The following is an 18,889-nucleotide window of genomic DNA, read 5'->3' as shown; positions in this document are numbered from 1 at the left end:
GATCATTTTTTTAAATGCGTGCAGCCATGCAGAAAGAACCTGTAGATTTTTCTAAGCTGTGATGAAGTATAGCTTATGATTTTCCCCAATTTTTCAGGTTATCAACCTATTAGAATTTGTATTTTTCATGCTATAATTGCTAGAATAGATATCCTCCGTGAAATTCTATTGCCTTTGAGAAAAGCCTACTATATTGTTTTTAAAACATTCTTGTATTCCTTACCATATGAAGTTACTTCACCTCTTCTGCTTACAATCTCCTTTAGCTGTAAGCAGCTGGAGCATGTACTGATGAATCCATATGAAGTTATTTATCAAGCAAGATACTGTGAATGGACCCAGACTTCAAAGTCCTTGTGTTCAAGTGGGTGATACAACCCATAAAAAACAAATCATAGCAAGGAGCATTATTCTAGTGGTATAGGTAAGCCAATATGAGAACGTATAGAGGAAAATGTATTTAGCCCCACCTACAGATATCAAGGACTCTCTTGAGAAGGTAATCATTGAGTTGCTTCTAAAGGTGTAAGTAGACATTCTTCAGGCAGACAAAAGGAGAAAGGTCACACCTGGCAAATAAAATTGCTTGGGGAGACTGAGAGGCCAAAATGGAGCATGCTAGATTTTCAGAAACATAAGCATATTCTGGAACTGGATGTTTAGGGTGAAGGAGAAAGGATTGGTGGAAGATAAGGTAGGCCGTGATGAGATGGTGAAGGGCTTTACGTTCCATGCTGAAGAATACGCACCTCATGCTGTAGAGACTTCACCAGGAACTGAAAGGAGGAAGAACGTCCTCCTCTTCTACTGCCTTCCAGGTCTCTTGTCACTTACTGCTTCCTGCAGGCAGAAGCTAACTGGCAGCTAGCTAGCAAGGGAGCCTGGGGTTGTGGTTTGCAAACCCCCAGGACACACGGCAGAGCCAAAGTGTGAGAATGCAATCAGCAGGAAGGGGTCAAGTTACCCCATCTGCCCTCTGAGCAATTTCAGTATCACTGACAGTTAGACAGTGAATATGGTGCAAAGGAAATACACAGATGAAATAACTATAGAGAGTTATGCCCGCCCCCTCCCCCAAAGTAACCCTGAATGTAATAAAGGCTTTAGAACTAAATCCCAGTTTATAGGATGCACAGCAAATAGAGGAAGCAACGTGGGGCAAAACTACCTGGATGTGAGACATTCTGTAGAAAAACTGATCCAGTCTCTTGAAAAAGACAGTTGCATAGGGGGGGAAGTGGGAGAATGAAGGTGACTGGTTTAGATAATAAGTTTACAAAATAAATAAAAGACAATCAATTACAATGAGCAGACTTTATTTGGATGCTTGTCTGAGCTACTGCTCCCCCACAATAGACACTTTTTAGACCACTGGGGATGTCTGAATGTCAGTTAAATATTATGTGATATTAAATAATTATTTTTAGTTTAGTAATGCATTGTGGCTGTATAAATAAATGTCCTTTGTTTATATTCATACTAAAGAAGGTTGAAATGATATATCTAGAATTTTTTTTTTAAATAAGCAAAAAAAGTAGGGGAGACCTGCATAGATGAAACAAATGTGGTAGAAAATTACTGTTTATTGAAAGCAAGTGATTTGGGGTTCATTATGTTTCTACTTTTGTAGTTATGTTTGGTAATTTTTATAATAAAAATTTACCCTGGCTAGACTGGTTATTATCAAAAAGACAAAGAATAACAAATGCTGGTGAGGATGTGGGAGAAAGGGGAGACCTCCTACACTGTTGTTGGGACTGTAAGTTAGTGCAACCACTACGGAAAACAGTGTGGAGGCTTCTCAAACAGCTAAAGAAAGAACTGCCATATGATCCAGCAATCCCACTTCTGGGTATATACCCAAAGAAACGGAAATCGTCATGTCAGAGGGACACCTGCACTCCTGTGTTTATCACAGCATTGTTTACAATAGCCAAGAGTTGGAACCAAACTAAATGTCCATCAACCGATAACTGGAAAAAGAAAATGTGGTATATATATACAATGGAATACTACTTAGACATAAAAAAGAATGAAATTCTGCCATTTGCAGCAATATGGATGAGCTTGGAAAACATTATGTTAAGTGAAATAAGCCAGGCACAGAAATTGAAATACCACATGTCTTCACTCATAAGTGAGAGCTAAGGAACAAGGAAAGAAAGGTCATAATAAAATGTTGAACTTTCAGAAGGAGAGAACAGACCTATAGTTTCTAGAGGTTGGAAATGGGAAGGGGAAGGGGGGAGAGGGAGTAATTGGATAAGAGACACAAAAAGTAATTACGATTTGTAATGATGAACATGCTAATAATATTGATTCGATCATTTCGTACTGTACACAAATACTGATAGTCAACACTCTGTACCCCATAAATATGTATACATAAAAGTCATTTTTCAAAATTTAAAGAATTGAATGTAGACTATTCTCAATAAGCTGAATGGATAAGGAGAAAAGTCAAAACGCACTATCTTGAAGGAAGAATCCTATTTGGGGAGGTTTTGAGGCGGGTCTAGTAAAGAGGGAAGAAGCAGGTAGAGCAAGGCCTGGGAGACTGCATGCAAAGTGCAGATAAAGGGTGCTCTAGACAGCACTAAGACCACAGAAAAAAGGGATAAGAACAGGTGAAAGAGTGGAAAAATTAATGTTTGGGGGAAAAGGGCAGGATCTTGGTTCCGTCCTTAAAGGTTCTCTTTCCTCTGTGAAGGAGATAAGATCATGTGTTGAGAATGAGGGATTTGTTGGCAGTAAAGGAACTTGAGAACAGTAGTGAAGGCCTAAAGAAGGTGACGTATGTAAAGGGAGAGGGAGTTGGCAAGATTAAATAAAACACCGTATAGGACCAGTGTTCTCCCTAGAAGATTACCCAGAAAAAAAGCTGTCTCATACTTGAGTCCTTAAAAATCTTCTCATGTTCAAGGATACTCTCTTGCTTTATTCTGAATAATAAACTACTATTTGGAGAGACACTTTAGCCTGAAATGACCTCAGTCTATGCTAGTCTGGTATCTTTATGGGGGATTCTTGACAGAATCAGTCAAAAAGAGGGCAAAGATTTACATGTGATTCCTGAGGATATGACTCCATAATTGCAAGCCTTTTGAAAATCACTTTAAAAAGAATTGTAGTGTGTGGTTACTTGTGGAGATCACAAATGAAAAAAAAATAATGTATAAGAATATTTGTGATTTTCTATAAAGTTTCACAGATAATGTCTCTGGTTTCAGAAATTGCTGCATTTTAGATGGAGGTGAAAATCAAGTGTACTAGAAAACTATGTCAGATGATTCAAAAAGTGACTCTAGTGATGATAATGGTATTGATGTTAACAGTGTTAGAATAAAATTTTTTAAAAAATTTTTGTCACAGTAGAATAAAGCAATAATTTAAATTAACACAAAAATGGCAGAACAGATGGTCCCCAGTGTCACTCTCTCCCACAAATCAACCAATTTACAACTATTAAAAAGCAATGACAGCCACGCTGGTGCCGCTAGAGCTCAGGGGAAGAGGAGGAGAGACCTACAGAGAGCATGAAGGCAGGAGAAGCCACGATGAAAAAAAACCGCTCCGACCGTTTTGAGCCCGGGCTGCTTCCATGCTGGAGCTGCTGAGTGCATGAAGCAGGAGCCATCAAAAGCCACAGCTGTGCCCTTCAAACGGAGTTGTTTGGAGGCTGCAGGGGAGAAGTGGGCCTTGGTGACCTGCAGGCCAGCAAGACTACCAAAAGGGTTTCCACAGACCCACACAGGAGCAAGGAGCCACAACAACTGAAAAAAAGAAGCCTCTCAGAGGCTGGTGAGTCGTCTCAAGGGATTGGTGCATGGCCCATTCCATGGGAAGTGTTTGGAGCATGGATGGTGGGGGAGATGGACCCACCAGAAGAACACTGGGATACAGCATGGACAGCTGATTTGCCCCCCAATCAGTGTAGGACCACTCAGAGGAGACTGGTCGGGAATATAGAACTGCAGGGGGGTGCAGTTTGCTGAAAAGACTCAGGCCCAGACCAGAGTTTCTACACAACACAAGTGTACTGGATCTCATGAGCTCCGGAAGTACCTATAAAGTCAACCATTAAAACCTGAGCTGCACAAAAGGCCTTCCCCAGAGAATCAGCAGCAAAACAGCAACTTAGCTCAACTATAGAGCTCAAGTGCTGGTCCCCACAGGAAGTTCCCCCACTTTAGAAGTAAGCAAAGGACAAAGTAGTTCCAGCACAGAGTTTAAGTGATGGGAACAGCAAATAATCCAACACAGATGTGAAAGAAAAAACAAAATACCCACAGACAAGAGACAAAGTTTGATATTAACTAGTAAAAGTCTCATTTCACCAAACAACACCTATAAAACCTAGAAGGACCAGAAGTCCCCTGGGCTACCAAGCCAGGGAAGTGGGGAGGGCTGGGGCCTCCGCCACGCCCCCCAACACCCACAACCAGTCCCAAGGGTGGGGGCCTAGGGCCTCAGCCACACCCCCCTGACATCTGTACCCAGCCCAGCAATGGCCAAGCCACGGCTTGAAGCCCCCTGGTTTCCCATGCAGGAATGAGGGGGGTGCCACAGGCCTCAACCTTGCCCCTCGTCCTTTCTCCTTCTCTCACCCTATTTCCTTCCCCGCTCCCCTCTTCCCCTCCCTTCCAACTGCTCTGCAACAACATCATAGAATGTAAAATAATATTAATAAATAAACTTTAAATAATTAATTAATGCATTATAGAATATGCAGTTTAAAATATGTGACTGCATCTAAGTTAATGTAGACATTTGACTTCTTTATTTACATACTTAAACTTTTATTTATTTAATTTAGCCAAAAATCCTTTTTCTAGTTCTTCTCATTGGGGTAATGAGGGATTGCTTTATATTTGAATTGGTCCTAAATCTAAGAAACTTTTAAAAGGACCCAACTAAGGTTATGTATATATTATATGAACCTGAGTATAATTATGTACTTTATATAAAACCATAGAGCTGTAAGTTTGCCACTTTTATATGTCTACAAGGTAAAGTTATACATTTATAATGGCAACAACCTATAGTTGTCATTGGCAACTAGCAATTCTAGTATTACCTCAAGAACTTTTGACGCTGTTCCTAATCTAACAAACTAGGAAAGTCTTAAAGGGTCCTAGAAAGGTGTCACCACACAGAATTCCAAGTATCTTGCTTAATAAAGATTGAATAAAACCAAGACTGGAATTTTTTTCTAAATCACCACTGGGAAGTTATACCATCAAGGTAGAAATTATTTGTAACTTGACCTTTGGTGCTTTTGGTCTTTGGATGAAATTGCCTAAAGGACAAAATTTACTTATTAACCATGGTAATCCAAACTTTTTGATGATTGTATATACTGCAACTTAATGTTATTTTCGTTTGCCTCTGTTTTTCTAAATTGCCATACAAAATCTTGTTGTTTAAAGTTACACAACTTCACTTAAAAAATTTAGACATTATGTGACTAATTTTTATCCCAAAGCAAACAAACAGAACTCCCTCTTCTTTGCTTCCATACCAGTATTTTCTACTCCCTAAGGAACATATTACAGTTAGGTTTTTAATAGCTTTCTATTTGAGATCCCGTAAAATCAGAGGGCAGCCAGTAAGACTCTCACTCCCTACCTTTCCGCATGTACACTCCCACCAAAATAAATAACCAGGAACTCTTCCACTAATACACAGAGCCTAGGAAGAATTCCAGCCTGTATTTTGAACAGTTCTTTTCCCAAAAGGTATATATTACTATTCCAGTTTTATAAATGAGGAAATTGAAGGTCAGAGAAAGTAAATTCCTTGCTCAAAGTCTGTAAGTGAAAGAAGCAAAGTTGGTACAGAGACTTTTCTGGGTCTAAAATTCACATGCTCTCTAGCGCAATGTGCTATTCCTACCCCATGCTTGTGATACATACCCATTGTAAATCATGTGTTTTCTTCTGTGTGTGTGTGTGTCTGTGTGTTTACATATATTCAGGTGATCCTTGATTTGCAAGATAATGTTGGGCCATAAAAATGATAGAGGCAATACTAACAATCAATAGGGAAAATCACAAGTGTTCCACGACCTTTAAACATTTGTCAAAATATTACTCTCTCATTGTCAACTGTAAATGTATAGAAAAATGAAAAATATTGTAAAGCTAATGTAGTACAATGTAGTTTAAAATGTTAGAATCATTGAGTACTAAAGGTGTTTTATTTCTTTTAGAAAATTTATCAAGATTAGTTTAAACAGTGCTTTCCTTCTTGCCATGTAACTTAAAATACAGAGCAAACATCTTTTCTAGGGGTTGGCAAATTGTTATACTCCTTTCTAAGTCTGGATCAGATTCCAACATTTTAGCATTTTTATTTTCAAATTCATGAAATATCTCTGAGAGTTCCTTTAATGCGAAATTCTTTAGCAGAGTCACTTCCTATGTGACATACTTTTCGCCACAACCGGTTTCCTCGTTAAGTCATGTAAGTTAACCTTCACTAAGTTACCTTTGTTGCTCATCTAGAGTCTCTCAAACAGCAGAGGTGTTGACACTGCCATGATCAGCCATCTTATGGTAACATCCAAATTAACTTCCGGTTCACTTTCTGCACTTCATCCGTCAGCCAATTCCCTTTTATCAGTTTTATGATGTTGGTATCATGTGTCAACATGTGAAATAATTCAAATCTAAATATTGTGTTCACATGCATAAGGAAATTATTTTTAAGTATTTGTTATTTTGGTAAATCTAGTATTCAATTATAAGCCTCTACTTATGTTTATTTATAGATTTAAAAGGCAAGTGAAGTCTGGATCCTTAGAAGTCATTTCAATACCTTCCTTTTTTTATCCAAACATGTCACATGCCAAGCAATCAACTGAGTACTCAGGAAAAATGGAGAGGTATGACATATCAGAAAATAGTGTCCTTAAATAACTAACTTCATCTGATGAAATCTTGGAGTCAGCATCTAATAGATACTGTTGCAAACACAGTGGTATGCTAGAGCCAGCGCCTGCTTGCTTGCAAGAGCTGACTACATGCACCACTTCCCAACTCTGTGTTCACTGACATTGAGTTGGTAGAATGAAATCAGCCACAGTCGGAGTATTTACACCATGGAAATGGGCAAAAGCTATGAATGAGGGATCTCCATGCCCCCACCCCCAAGTCAGTTGTTAAACATTTACCAGCAGTCTGAAAATTATCTGTGTTCACATTTATAGACAATAATTAGCAGAGGCATAATGAAGTCTGAGATTATAAATTATTATACCTGGACTCCAGTCCCAGCTTTTCCATTTGTCGGTCATCCTAGGAAGGTGATTTTGCTTTTAGTTACTCCAACTTTCCAGCATGTATAATGAAATATACATTACATATTTGGCAGAGTTTCTTATAAACATAAAACATAGTATTTATGAAAGAATCCTGAAAAATGAAAAGCCTTATACAGATACAAATGATTATAATTTTTGGTAATAAATATGGTAGATATTACAGGAAATGTAATAATTTGGTTCCCCAATGCTTAATAAAGAGAAAGACATCAGAAATCAGAAAAAGGGGGGCTGACTGGTTAGCTCACTTGGGAGATTGTGGTGCTGGCAACACCAAGGTCTCGGGTTTAGATCCCCATACCAGACAGCTGTCAAAAAAGAAAGACAGAGAGAGAGAGAGAGAGAGAGAGAGAGAAAGAAAAACATAAGAAAAGGGTCTTATCCCAGGAAATCTATGAGCTTTGTTTTGTTTAAAATGATAAATAGTACATCAGGATCTAGAAATCTTTTAAAGTTTTTGTGCTGCTTTTAACCAGTGACGCACGTTATGCCCAGCTTTTAGAGTCATAAAGCTGGGAGTCATCTGAGACCCTTGTATTTCCTACAGCCTTTTCTGTCTCCATTGTTTCTTTTTAAAAATCTCTTTCCATGTCATCTCTCTCATCCCCATTTCACTTCCTAGGACTTCACCAGTGCAGATCTATTTGCTTTCCTTAACACTTGTCTAGTCTGGCCTTTCCTCCAATCCATTCTCCATACTGTAGCCAGAAGAATCTTTTTTCAGATGAGATCAAGTTCAAAGTTTGATGCATGTCGTAAAAGATCCTTCGTGATCTGGTCTCTGCCAACCTTGCCATCATCAGCTTCTTTTCCATCCGCTCTCTGTGCTCTAGAACAAGGCGGCATGCTCTGTCATATGCTTCATGCCTTTGCAATATTGTCACCTCTCTCTGATCCAACCTCCCCATCTTACTGTATGATAGTTATCCTTGTTGATATCTTCATATAGCACTTACCTAAATGTTCTAATTTTATTAATTTGCTGTCTCTTTATATGAGATCATGAGACCCAGAAAGGTAAAAACTGCATTGTGTATTGCTCTTTATATCTTCAGGACCTGGCCTAGTATCTAGCTTAATATTAAATTAGGACAAATCTTCTTTATACTTTCTGATCTTAGGTCTTGTTTGAATGAAAGAGTATTAATTTTATTACCTAGATCAAAATTTAACTAACCAAAATGTAAAATAAATAGATTATGCTTATCCTAGTTTAGCAATGGCAGATACTGTCCATTGAATAAAGATGGAAAATTTTTCAGTAAAAACATATTCAATTTTACTTAATGTAGCTAGTACTCTGTTAGTAAACTGTAACCAAAAAAAAAGTTTGTTTTTAATTATTGAAGTGTATTTTTATTTTAACTTCTCAATATACATTGTAGTTGATTTTCGTGTCCCTTTACCCGTCCCTTTTTCCCCCTCCCTCTCAACTGGTGTATTTACAAATAAAAAATAAATACTATTGACATATATTAACAGGTTTTATTGCTTATCTTTAGTTGGCAAATCAAACAAGTATTGGATTTTTGTATTTTGATGCTGTATGCCCAACATAAGGCCATGTATTATTTACAGGTAAGAACCTGGTATATACATAATTTAAATTGTAAGTATTATTTTCTCCTTCCCTCCTTTGATTCCTTCCTTCCTCACTGTGTTCCTTCCCCTTGCTTTTTACACAGAAAATAGAAAATACTAATTATATTAAAATGCCAAGAGGAAGCTTAAAATTGATTATATATTAATTTTCTTGCTGGGCTCACTGTAACAGAGAAAATTATAGATGCCTAAAACAAACTGAAAAGAAAATCTCAAATTAGAAAAAAAATAAATTGTACTGCCTACATATCACTCCTCACAATTTAGATTAAGCAAATGTATTTGCGGTACTTATTTTATGTCAGACATCATATATGCTTATCATTGCTACCCTACATTGCCTCACATTTTATAGTAAAACAGCTCTACAGTGCCTTACTGTATTTGTAAAAATAAATCAAGAATATATAGATTGTACTCCCTAAATTCCTTTATTATAATAATGTTGTGTTTCTCAATAGCAAGTATGTACCTCACTACAAGAGACAATGTGCACTTGTGAGAAGAGTTTGCAGAACATCATTGGAGAGTGGAAAGAGAAAAGCCTAAAGCAAGGTTTTCTCTTTTATTGGAAGAAAAAAAAAATCCTTCTTTCCAGTTTGAAACACCACAATTCCATTTTGTGCCCCAGTAATGCACCTGAGGACTTCTGCAATTTTCTGAATTATTGAGGAGGCCCTCAGTCTATAGATTATGCATAATATACATTATATAAAAAAAGAAAACTCTTGTTTCCATCTGCCCCTATTTCTTACGGAGGTCTACTTTTAGGTTTACTTGTACTATCATTCTAACCAGCTAGTTGTAGATGAGAGTGCCCAGTTCCCTTTGTCATTTTTTTGCCAAGAACTACATTGTCAGCCACATATGGAGATAGAACACAGCATCTATCATCTCAAGCATGAAGCTAGTTAGTTTTTGCAATGGTCTGAATGCTTGTGTCTGCCTTCCAACCCCCCCTGAATTAAGATGTTGAAATCCTAACCCCCAAAGTGATGGTATTAGGAGGTGGGAGCCTTTGGGAGGTAATTAGATCAAGAAGGCAGAGCCCTTGTGATTGAGAGTTAATGTCCTCACAAAAGAGACCTCACAGAGCTGGCTAGGCCCTTTCACTATGTGAGGACTCAGTGAGAGGGGACCATCTATGAGGAACAGGCTCTCAGCAGACACCAAGCCTGCTGCTACCTTGATCTTGGACTTCCCTGCCTCCAGAACTGTGAGAAATAAATGATTGTTATCTATAAACCCCCCAATCTATGGTACTTTGTTATAACAACCTAAAAGGACTAAGATAGTCTTAAACTAGAAACTGAAGTATTGGTGACGATGAAAATGGATTCAAATAAAGATACTCTTTCATAGAGGATTTAAATTGAATGTTACAGAGTACTTTTAGGGAAGAAACAGATAATCCCTGATCTGGTTTATCTCAGAAGCAGAAAATGAAAATTGACTAACTAAATACAGTTAGTGCATTGAACTAAAAATAAAATTATTACCTCATAAAAAAACGTTTTTTCAATGTATTCTATTGTAAGAATTTTCTACTATTAAGCTTATATAATGTACTCAATGGAAGCATTAAAGGTATTAATGCCTTTTTGGGTTTTCTTCCAGCTAGAAGATGATATCATAGCTAAGAAGAAGTACTTTACAAAAATAACAGATTTTGTACATAATATCACTTCAAATGATTGGTTTTATATTGAGTTTTCAATACTTGGATTCATAGGTAAGTAATAGATTTATTTTGTTGCATCCAGTTTTTTAGCACACAATAATCTTAAAAGTTTTTAAGAATATATCAAAGAGTTTCTTACTAAGTGGAAAGGAATGGCATGATTTCTAAAAAGATACTACTATTTTAATAGTAAAATCAGCTTTAATTACCTGAATTTCAGATAATATATTTTTTAAACGAAAATTGTTTTCTAGATAGACAGTAAAAATGAGCAGATTGACATATGTTATAAAAACATTAAAAAGCTACCAGTTATTAAATGCTTGCTGTGAGTCTGGCACACACGCTGGCCCAGTGACCAAGATGTACTTTTCTCTACTTTACACGGAAGAATACTGAAACTCAGAGAATTAAAGTTGTAGAGAAATGAATTTTAACTCAGAACTATTGTACTCTAAAGTTCCTGCAATTTCCAGTATGCCAAAGCCAACATTCTTAAAAAACATAAAAATATGATATGAATTATTCCCAACACAGGAAAGTTCCTAGAATTGTATCCATAATGTAATTTTTTTTGTTTCTTCGACAGACTTTCCTTTTTCTTCCTTCCTTTCTTCTTTCTTCCTTTCTATTCTTTTTTCCTTTCTTTTGAACCTCAAGTCCCCAGGTTTAATTACCGTGCTCCTCCTTTTGTAGTGCCTGACATTATTGATTTCACACATGTACTCTCTCTCGTTTTGTTCTTTTCTTTTATTCCCAATCCCTACTCCCACTTTCTCTCACCCTCAAGAGATGATCACTCTAATATGTTCAAAATATACATATATCCATATTCCATGTAAAATATTTGGTGTTTCTTATGTATGTACCTGTTTTAAATATACATAAATAGTAATATGATAAGCCCTATTTGTGTTTCTAACCTTTTTGTCCTCAGAACTAGATTTTTTAACTCTCAACATGTTACATTATGTTCATTTAGTTTATTGTTTCTTACTGCTGGATAAGTACTGCATAATAATCCATTTGACTTATCCAGTTCCTGAGTGGCAGACCTTGATTGCTTCCAGTTTTTTGCTACAACAACAAAAAAATGAAGTGACATGTGTCACCTGGAGTGGCTGGGATCACTGAGAACAAATACAGCTGAGTCTCAAATACAGCTGGATTGCTTTGCAGATTGGCTGTACAGTTTATGCTTTCATAAGCAGTGCACTGGAGTCCATACGTCCCCATATGCCATATGCTTGACAACACTTGGTCTTTTCTATTAATTTTTTTTTTCCATTCTGAGGACTGTAAAGAATTTCTCTGTTACTGAGGCTCATCTATTCTTCATATACTCACTTGATTACTTTTCTTTCCCTAATTTTCTGTGAAATTTTAAGACCATAAAGGTTTTTGCTTAGCTTTTGTTAAAATAAGAAGAAAAAATACAAGTAACAGAGATACCAATGAGAAGCTTGGAGAGGAAATAATCTTGCTGATTTATTACTTTGAGAACTTTAAATTATCTTTCTTAGCAAAGTCAAGTATTAGAAGCCTAGCGAATATATACATTCTAATCATCACAAGAACACATTGAACAAGGAGCACTATTTATATGTGACGCTAGTTTGGGGACTGGCTAGTTAGCTCAGTTGGTAAGAGAGTGATGTTATAACACCAAGGTCAAGGTTTCGGATCCCCATACTAGCCAGCCACCAAAACAAAACAAAACAAAATGAAGTTTTATTTAAGCTTAAATTTACAGAGGTTTTGCTTTATGTTATCACAACAACGGTTTTGTTATTATTTGCCAAAATATGAGTTTGATAAATATAATTTTACAGCATGCTCACAGCAGATTAGGAATAAAATCAACTATTTGAGTCCCTTGCTTTAGTTACCATATAAATGGGTGACAAAAAATTAAATACCACAGTATATTTGATTAAGTGACCCATATAGACTCAAGTCCTAGTGAAGAATGAAATATGCTGACATTTTACTATCATGCTTATTAAATGGTTAGATGTATTTTACATTATTTATTTTAAAGTGAACATTAATCTGAACCTTATCCCTTCAATTTCATTTTTAAATTAAAGATGTAGTATATTTAAAAAAATAATTGCACCTAATGGAACTATATTTTAAAATATAGTAAATCTTTAATAACTATAAATACAAAAGAAAAATAACATTCTGAATCAGGTAAAAAATCACAGTTTGTACAACATTAAGAGATTACAGCTTTTATATTTTCTATTTTATTTACTTATCTTTTACTTGATTTAAATAATCATACTCATTAGTTATCAAATTGATTTCCTGAGAGTACTGGCTATTCTAAACCTGCTAATAGGCTTTATCCTTCAGTAGTAGTAATCCTTTATGCCTAAGCCCATATTATGCTTTACTTTAACATTTTCTGATACTACACTGAAGTAAAATATTCATTAATACTTTAAACTTTATTCATTTCTAATGAAAGGATATGGTAAAATTTTAATAATTTTTGCTCTTTTTTCACATTAATGGAATTAACCGTATATGAATTATTTCCATTTATTTACATTCTCTCCATAGGAAAGCTGTTTCGATCTGAGGACTTACCTGACTTTGTACGTTTTTTTTTAATGTTCTACAAAGATAAACCTATAGATTTGCTCTTGGATGACATTTTTCAGATAAAGATGTGTAAGCCAGGAGAAGCTCTTGTGAGTATGCCTTCACTTTATCAGCCTAGCAAATATTGCTTGTATTTGCTAAATTTTAACTCCTCAACCAATTTTATCTGACATTAATTTAGTTTCAGGTTAAATTACTTCTAGATCATTAAATTATTTTACAGTTATCAAAATGATCCTTTAATAAAATATTTTTCTATGAGTCAGTACTGGGTAAAAATGTATCTAAATAAGCCTGCTATTTAAAAAATTATTATGTATATAAATTTGAGATTCATTTTTCTGAATTTTCTATGTATAAAGTATATAAAATAATTCTCAGGCCAATAGTAAGGAAACAAGTAACCCAATTGAAAAATGGGCAAAGGAGCTGAATAGACATTTCTCATGTGAAGACATACAAATGACCAACAGACACATGAAAAAATGCTCAGTGTCACTCAGCATTGGGGAAATGCAAATCAAAACCACACTGCAAATCATCTCACCCCAGTTAGACTGGCTATTATCAAAAAGGCAGAGAATAACAAATGCTGACGAAGATGCGGGGAAAGGGAACTCTTCTACACTGTTGGTGGGACTGTAAATTAGTGCAGACATTATGGAAAACAGTATGGAGGTTCCACAAACAACTATAGCTAGAACTGCCATACGATCCAGCAATATATACACAAAGGAATAGAAATCATCATGTCAGAGGGACCCCTGCACTCCCATGTTTATCGCAGCTCTATATACAATATCCAAGAGTTGGAACCAACCTAAATGTCCATCAACAGACAACTAGATAAGGAAAATGTGGTATAAATACTCAATAGTATGCTACTCTGCTATAAAAAAAAAAATGAAATTCTGCCATTCACAGCAACGTAATTGAATTTAAGAGAAAATTATGTTAAGTGAAATAAGCCAGGAACAGAAAGAGAAATACCACATGTCCTCACTTATAAGTGGAAGCTAAAAGAAAGAAAGAAAGAAAAGTAAGTAAGAGAGAGAGAGAGAGAGAGACGGGGGGGAGAGGAAGGGAGGAAGGAAGGAAGGAAGGAAGGAGGGATGGATGGATGACAGTAATACATTGAATTTTCAAAAAAAAGAGAACGAACTGTAGTTATTAGAGGTGGGAAAGGGGGAGGGAAAATGGGATTAGCAAGAAATTAGTTAATGGTCACAAAGATTGATTATGTTTGGTAAACATGAGTATACTAATTATCATGATTTTGTCACCCCATATTGTATATATATGTATTGATACTCAATTCTGCACCCCACAAATATATATAATCAATTACCTTTCAATAAAAGCTAATAAATCTCAGATAGTGATCATAATCATTTCTAATGTTTGTTTTTCATAGGAATGGTGCCACAGGTCATCTTTCTTATTTTTATTTTTGAGATTATCCAAATTCCATTCCATTAAATATAATATAGACTCTTTGTCTTAATGATATACTTTTTTCTTTATTTTTATAGCCATTTTAGTTTTACAGAGAAATTAAGCAGAAAGTACAGATAGTTCCCATAACCTTCCCCAGTGATATATTTCCTACTATTTAAGAAGAAATCAAGGAGAATGTAATTCAATAAAGGAATTAATCAATGAATTTGGGGAGAGAAAGACAGCATAACATAGTCTGATAGAAATGGATAGACAGGAAAATACTAAATATTTCACTCAAATTATTGGAATAAGAAGAAAGAAGAGGAAAATTATAGTTGGTACAACAGTAGCCTGGTTTTCTAAGACAGAGTTCATGAAAAAACATGCTTTCAAACCTTTTTTTAGCCCAACTCTTTTGCTTTATTAGTCTTATGAAGAAAAAGCTAAGAATAAATGTTTTAAGTTTTAAAATATTAGTATAGAACTCTAGCAAAAACTAGTACAATAAAAATTCTGCCCTCAGTAAATGCAATGCAAAGGAACATTTGGATTTTTACAGACAATTGTTGTTTCTCTTTTTATCTAGACAAATTGTATACAACGAAGGAAGCAAATTCGTATTCGGTATAAACCTTCTCTTTTCCAGCATGTTGGTTTACATTCATCCCTCCCTGGGAAAGAGCAATATTACAAAGTAAGATCACGTAACTTCAGTAATGTACAATGTTTCATGAACTTATAAAATATTACTTAGAAAAGAAGTGAGGATGTAAGAGAGACTATAAAATATGGCTGTTTAAGCACAATGCATCTTATGATAGAACTATACGTTGTGACGAGCATTTATAAATTGAACAGTCACCTTTCAAAGACCTAAGTTACCCATCAGGTTAAGAAAAATCCAGCCTATCTAACCTCCTTTGCCTCACTGTTCTCTTCTGTGCCATTCAAATAATAAGACCGAAAAAGTGTTTTGAAAATTTTAATAAAATACACTATTTTAGTCTAAAATTCAAAATTTCAGACTAAAGAATATTTCAAAATTAAATAATAGGGGTATTTTATTTGTTTATCAAGATTTTTATTTCAGATTACCATTTACCAGATGAAGTAAAATTCAGTATTGTTTGGTTTTTAGTCATTCTTAAATTTTGCATCATTTTTGGAAACAATATTATTTATAATGAACTTATCATCTTGGTAATCTAGAAGAAACAAAGAATCAGAATCAAAACTCATAGTTTTTAGTCATAGTGACCTAGGGAGTATATATTGGGCAAGCCCTTACACTCTCCTGAGCTTTCTTCATCTATAAAATGAAGAGTTTAAATTAAATGATCCTTAAGGTTTCTTCTATCTTTGAAATACTATTGGTATCTCTACCCTTCGTGTCTTCATACAACAAAGTAAATGATTGCTTTAATCTTCGGTCAATTGATATAAGAAATGCACGTGTACATCCTCCCACCAAACATAACCTGCCCTTTTTCTACCCTGTAGACTCTTTCTATGTATTGTACTGCACTTAGTGGAAGAGGGCCTGGAAAAGGGAGTGAACTCAGTAAATGCTAGCTATTAGCTATGACACAAGGTAGAATCCAAGAATTCTGAAGTGTATGTCAAGCAGGACAAAGAAGTGCCCAGAAAAATTAAAGTCTAACTGTTATGAATCTTTTTCTTGTTTATTTTTTACTGAAACATAATTGATTATACATAGTTGTGGGGTACAGAGTTGATTATCAGTATTTGCACACAGTATGTGATGATCAAATCAGGATAGTTAGCAAAACTTACTCATTCTTTGTGCTCATTAACCAATTAGTGCAAAAAATAACACCATCAAAATGCATAAAATAGCAGAAAGAAATTGGTCTATACCATTCTATTTTTGGTGATACTATAATAGGGTCCTTTTCTTTCATTATATATTTTTTGTCAGATAAGATATTTTAACCTAATTTTTGTAAAGTCATGACATATTAAGTAGAATGTACATATTAGCATTCATATTTTGATGTTATAATCTTGGCTTTTTTCCTTTTATACTTTATACCACATAAAATAGACAGAAATCAATAACACTAGTATATCAAATGTGATTATAATTAAATTATTTTTAAAATTTGAACAGGATATCTACTATTAGGAGTTTCATAATTCTAACAGCTTTTTAAAAAATTATCAGAATCATTCTTTGGAAAAAATGGCATAACAAGGATTAGACTATTTTTCAACTTTATTAAGAGTGATTAAGAGATTACATCATATTTTTAAAAATTAAGCCTTCAATAATAAAGTGGTAAGTATAAAAAAATGATATAAATACATAAACAGTTATCAGATATTTGTTAATCTTATGTTATTTTAATCCTTATGTCCTATGTATGTTCAACTTTTGTCACTGTTTTCCTTCATATTCACTCCTTTCAGTCTTTCTAAAAAATGTAAAATTTGTTCCTTAACCAGTCAAATTATGTGTTACACTTATTATAAAACTTTTGTAGTATAAGACAAATTTTGTGTAGTTTCACTAAACAGAAATATAATTTCATTTCTATTCATGTAGCTTATAGCTCATAAAATATCTTAGTTATGAACTTTCTTAAATAGTTTTGAAATTGAAATTTATTTAGATGTTCAATTTAAATGTCCTTATCATTTCATGTTCTACAACTGTAAAAAACATCAAAAATTCTTTTAGAAACATCTAAAATATTTTGGTATTAATAAAATGATAATTTGTGAAAATTCAAATAAAATATGAAAAGGAAAATTTTTTTCTATTAAGTGATAAAAAAGAAAATAATGTGTTTTTCTATAACTTTCTAATGCTCCATCCTACATAAAAAGTCATTTTCCTTTTATTTCAGAGCACTGGGCATAGGGCCACATGTTTAAATGTGCTGGACGTAGGGTTGCCAGATAAAGTACAGGACACCCAATTAACTTTAGATTTCAAACAATGACATTTTGTGTGTTTGTCCCCTTTGTTTTCTTCTTGTTGTTGCTAAATCTGACAAGCCTAGTTGGAGGTGATGAAATGCTTTAACTGAATTATTACTTAAGGTTACGCCCTTTGGTTCTATTAAAGAATGATATATGACATTTTTGCATTTTCTTCAAAACCGTTATTTACGTTTTATTTTCTCTTTTATGTAAAGATGCATGTAACAATTTCTCTTAGAATTTAGGGCTAGAAAAAGATATTCTTTCCCAAAGAATTGTCATTATTCTTTTGGCCCAATGTGGGGTTTTTTTTACCTTTGACTAAGAAGAAATTCACAACTAATTTCATATGAAACGTAGCACCCATATTATCTTATATTCACAGCAAAATTTCTTCAGTCCTCACTTTAAATTTAATCTCTGACTTTTTTCATGTATCATTATTAATAAAGGATTATTTTCACTTTGTTACCTTAAACCTTTTCTATATTTATTTATATTTTAAACTATAAAAATCAAATAAAATGAGTGTTTTGAAATATTTGCACATTCTTCAAGAACTGGCACACTAGAAGGGCCACCAGCAGACCTGCACTCAACTAGCCGTGCCAAAGCACACCTATGCCCCTGGCTCAGAGAAGCAGCTCAGCTGTCACACTCCTGGAAGATCCACGCCCAAGTCTTTGAGACATCACACGCACACACATCCAAGTGAGAAACACCTTGGCTCATGTGCCTCTGATGGGCCCACCCCTGGTCAGAGAAGCAGCACAGAGACATTGCTACTGGCAAATCAGAACTCAAGATCCATACACCCACACCCCCAGCCTGAGAATCTGTCCAGCAACCACATTTCTCATGAGCCAGCTCCTGAGATGACTGACCCACAGGGTGCAGGTGCACACACCCCCCCCAGCCCATTAACTAACCCAATGATACCTCCCCAGGAAAGCTGTGCCACCACCACCACAAACCTCTGAAGCATAGGCCCCTCAATCACTTGGACACATAATGAAAGTGTATTATAGCTGAAGAAACTACACAGAGTCTACACTGCTACATCCATCCAGAATAAAGTCTTTGCACTCTGTCCAGTCAACACGTAGCATGTATTTGCACGTAAAAGTCTTTCTCCACCACAAGCCACTCTACAAAACTCAAAGAGGTGACTATTCCACCAGATGCACAGATACCAACACAGGGAAAGAAGGTACATGAAAACACAAGGTAGCATGCCACTACCAAAAACAAAAAATAAAAACAACTTAAGTAATCCCAAAGAA

General features: G+C 35.0%; 1 protein-coding gene across 1 annotated transcript in view; it reads left to right on the top strand.

Moving 5' to 3' along the window:
* Nucleotides 1-18,586, top strand: part of MGAT4D (MGAT4 family member D) — a 47,063-nt gene extending 28,477 nt beyond the window's left edge. Inside the window, exons 6-11 of the mRNA XM_063107483.1 lie at nucleotides 6,773-6,886; nucleotides 8,827-8,902; nucleotides 10,544-10,658; nucleotides 13,179-13,309; nucleotides 15,247-15,354; nucleotides 18,179-18,586. Coding sequence (XP_062963553.1) covers nucleotides 6,773-6,886; nucleotides 8,827-8,902; nucleotides 10,544-10,658; nucleotides 13,179-13,309; nucleotides 15,247-15,354; nucleotides 18,179-18,586 — 952 coding nt within the window. The remainder of the gene's footprint in view (nucleotides 1-6,772; nucleotides 6,887-8,826; nucleotides 8,903-10,543; nucleotides 10,659-13,178; nucleotides 13,310-15,246; nucleotides 15,355-18,178) is intronic.
* The last annotated feature ends 303 nt before the right edge of the window (nucleotides 18,587-18,889 follow it).

This window comes from Cynocephalus volans, chromosome 9 (assembly GCF_027409185.1).
Source record: "Cynocephalus volans isolate mCynVol1 chromosome 9, mCynVol1.pri, whole genome shotgun sequence".
Lineage (NCBI taxonomy): Eukaryota > Metazoa > Chordata > Mammalia > Dermoptera > Cynocephalidae > Cynocephalus > Cynocephalus volans.
Note: the sequence above shows the minus strand (reverse complement) of the source record. Positions and strands in the feature narration are given on the sequence as shown.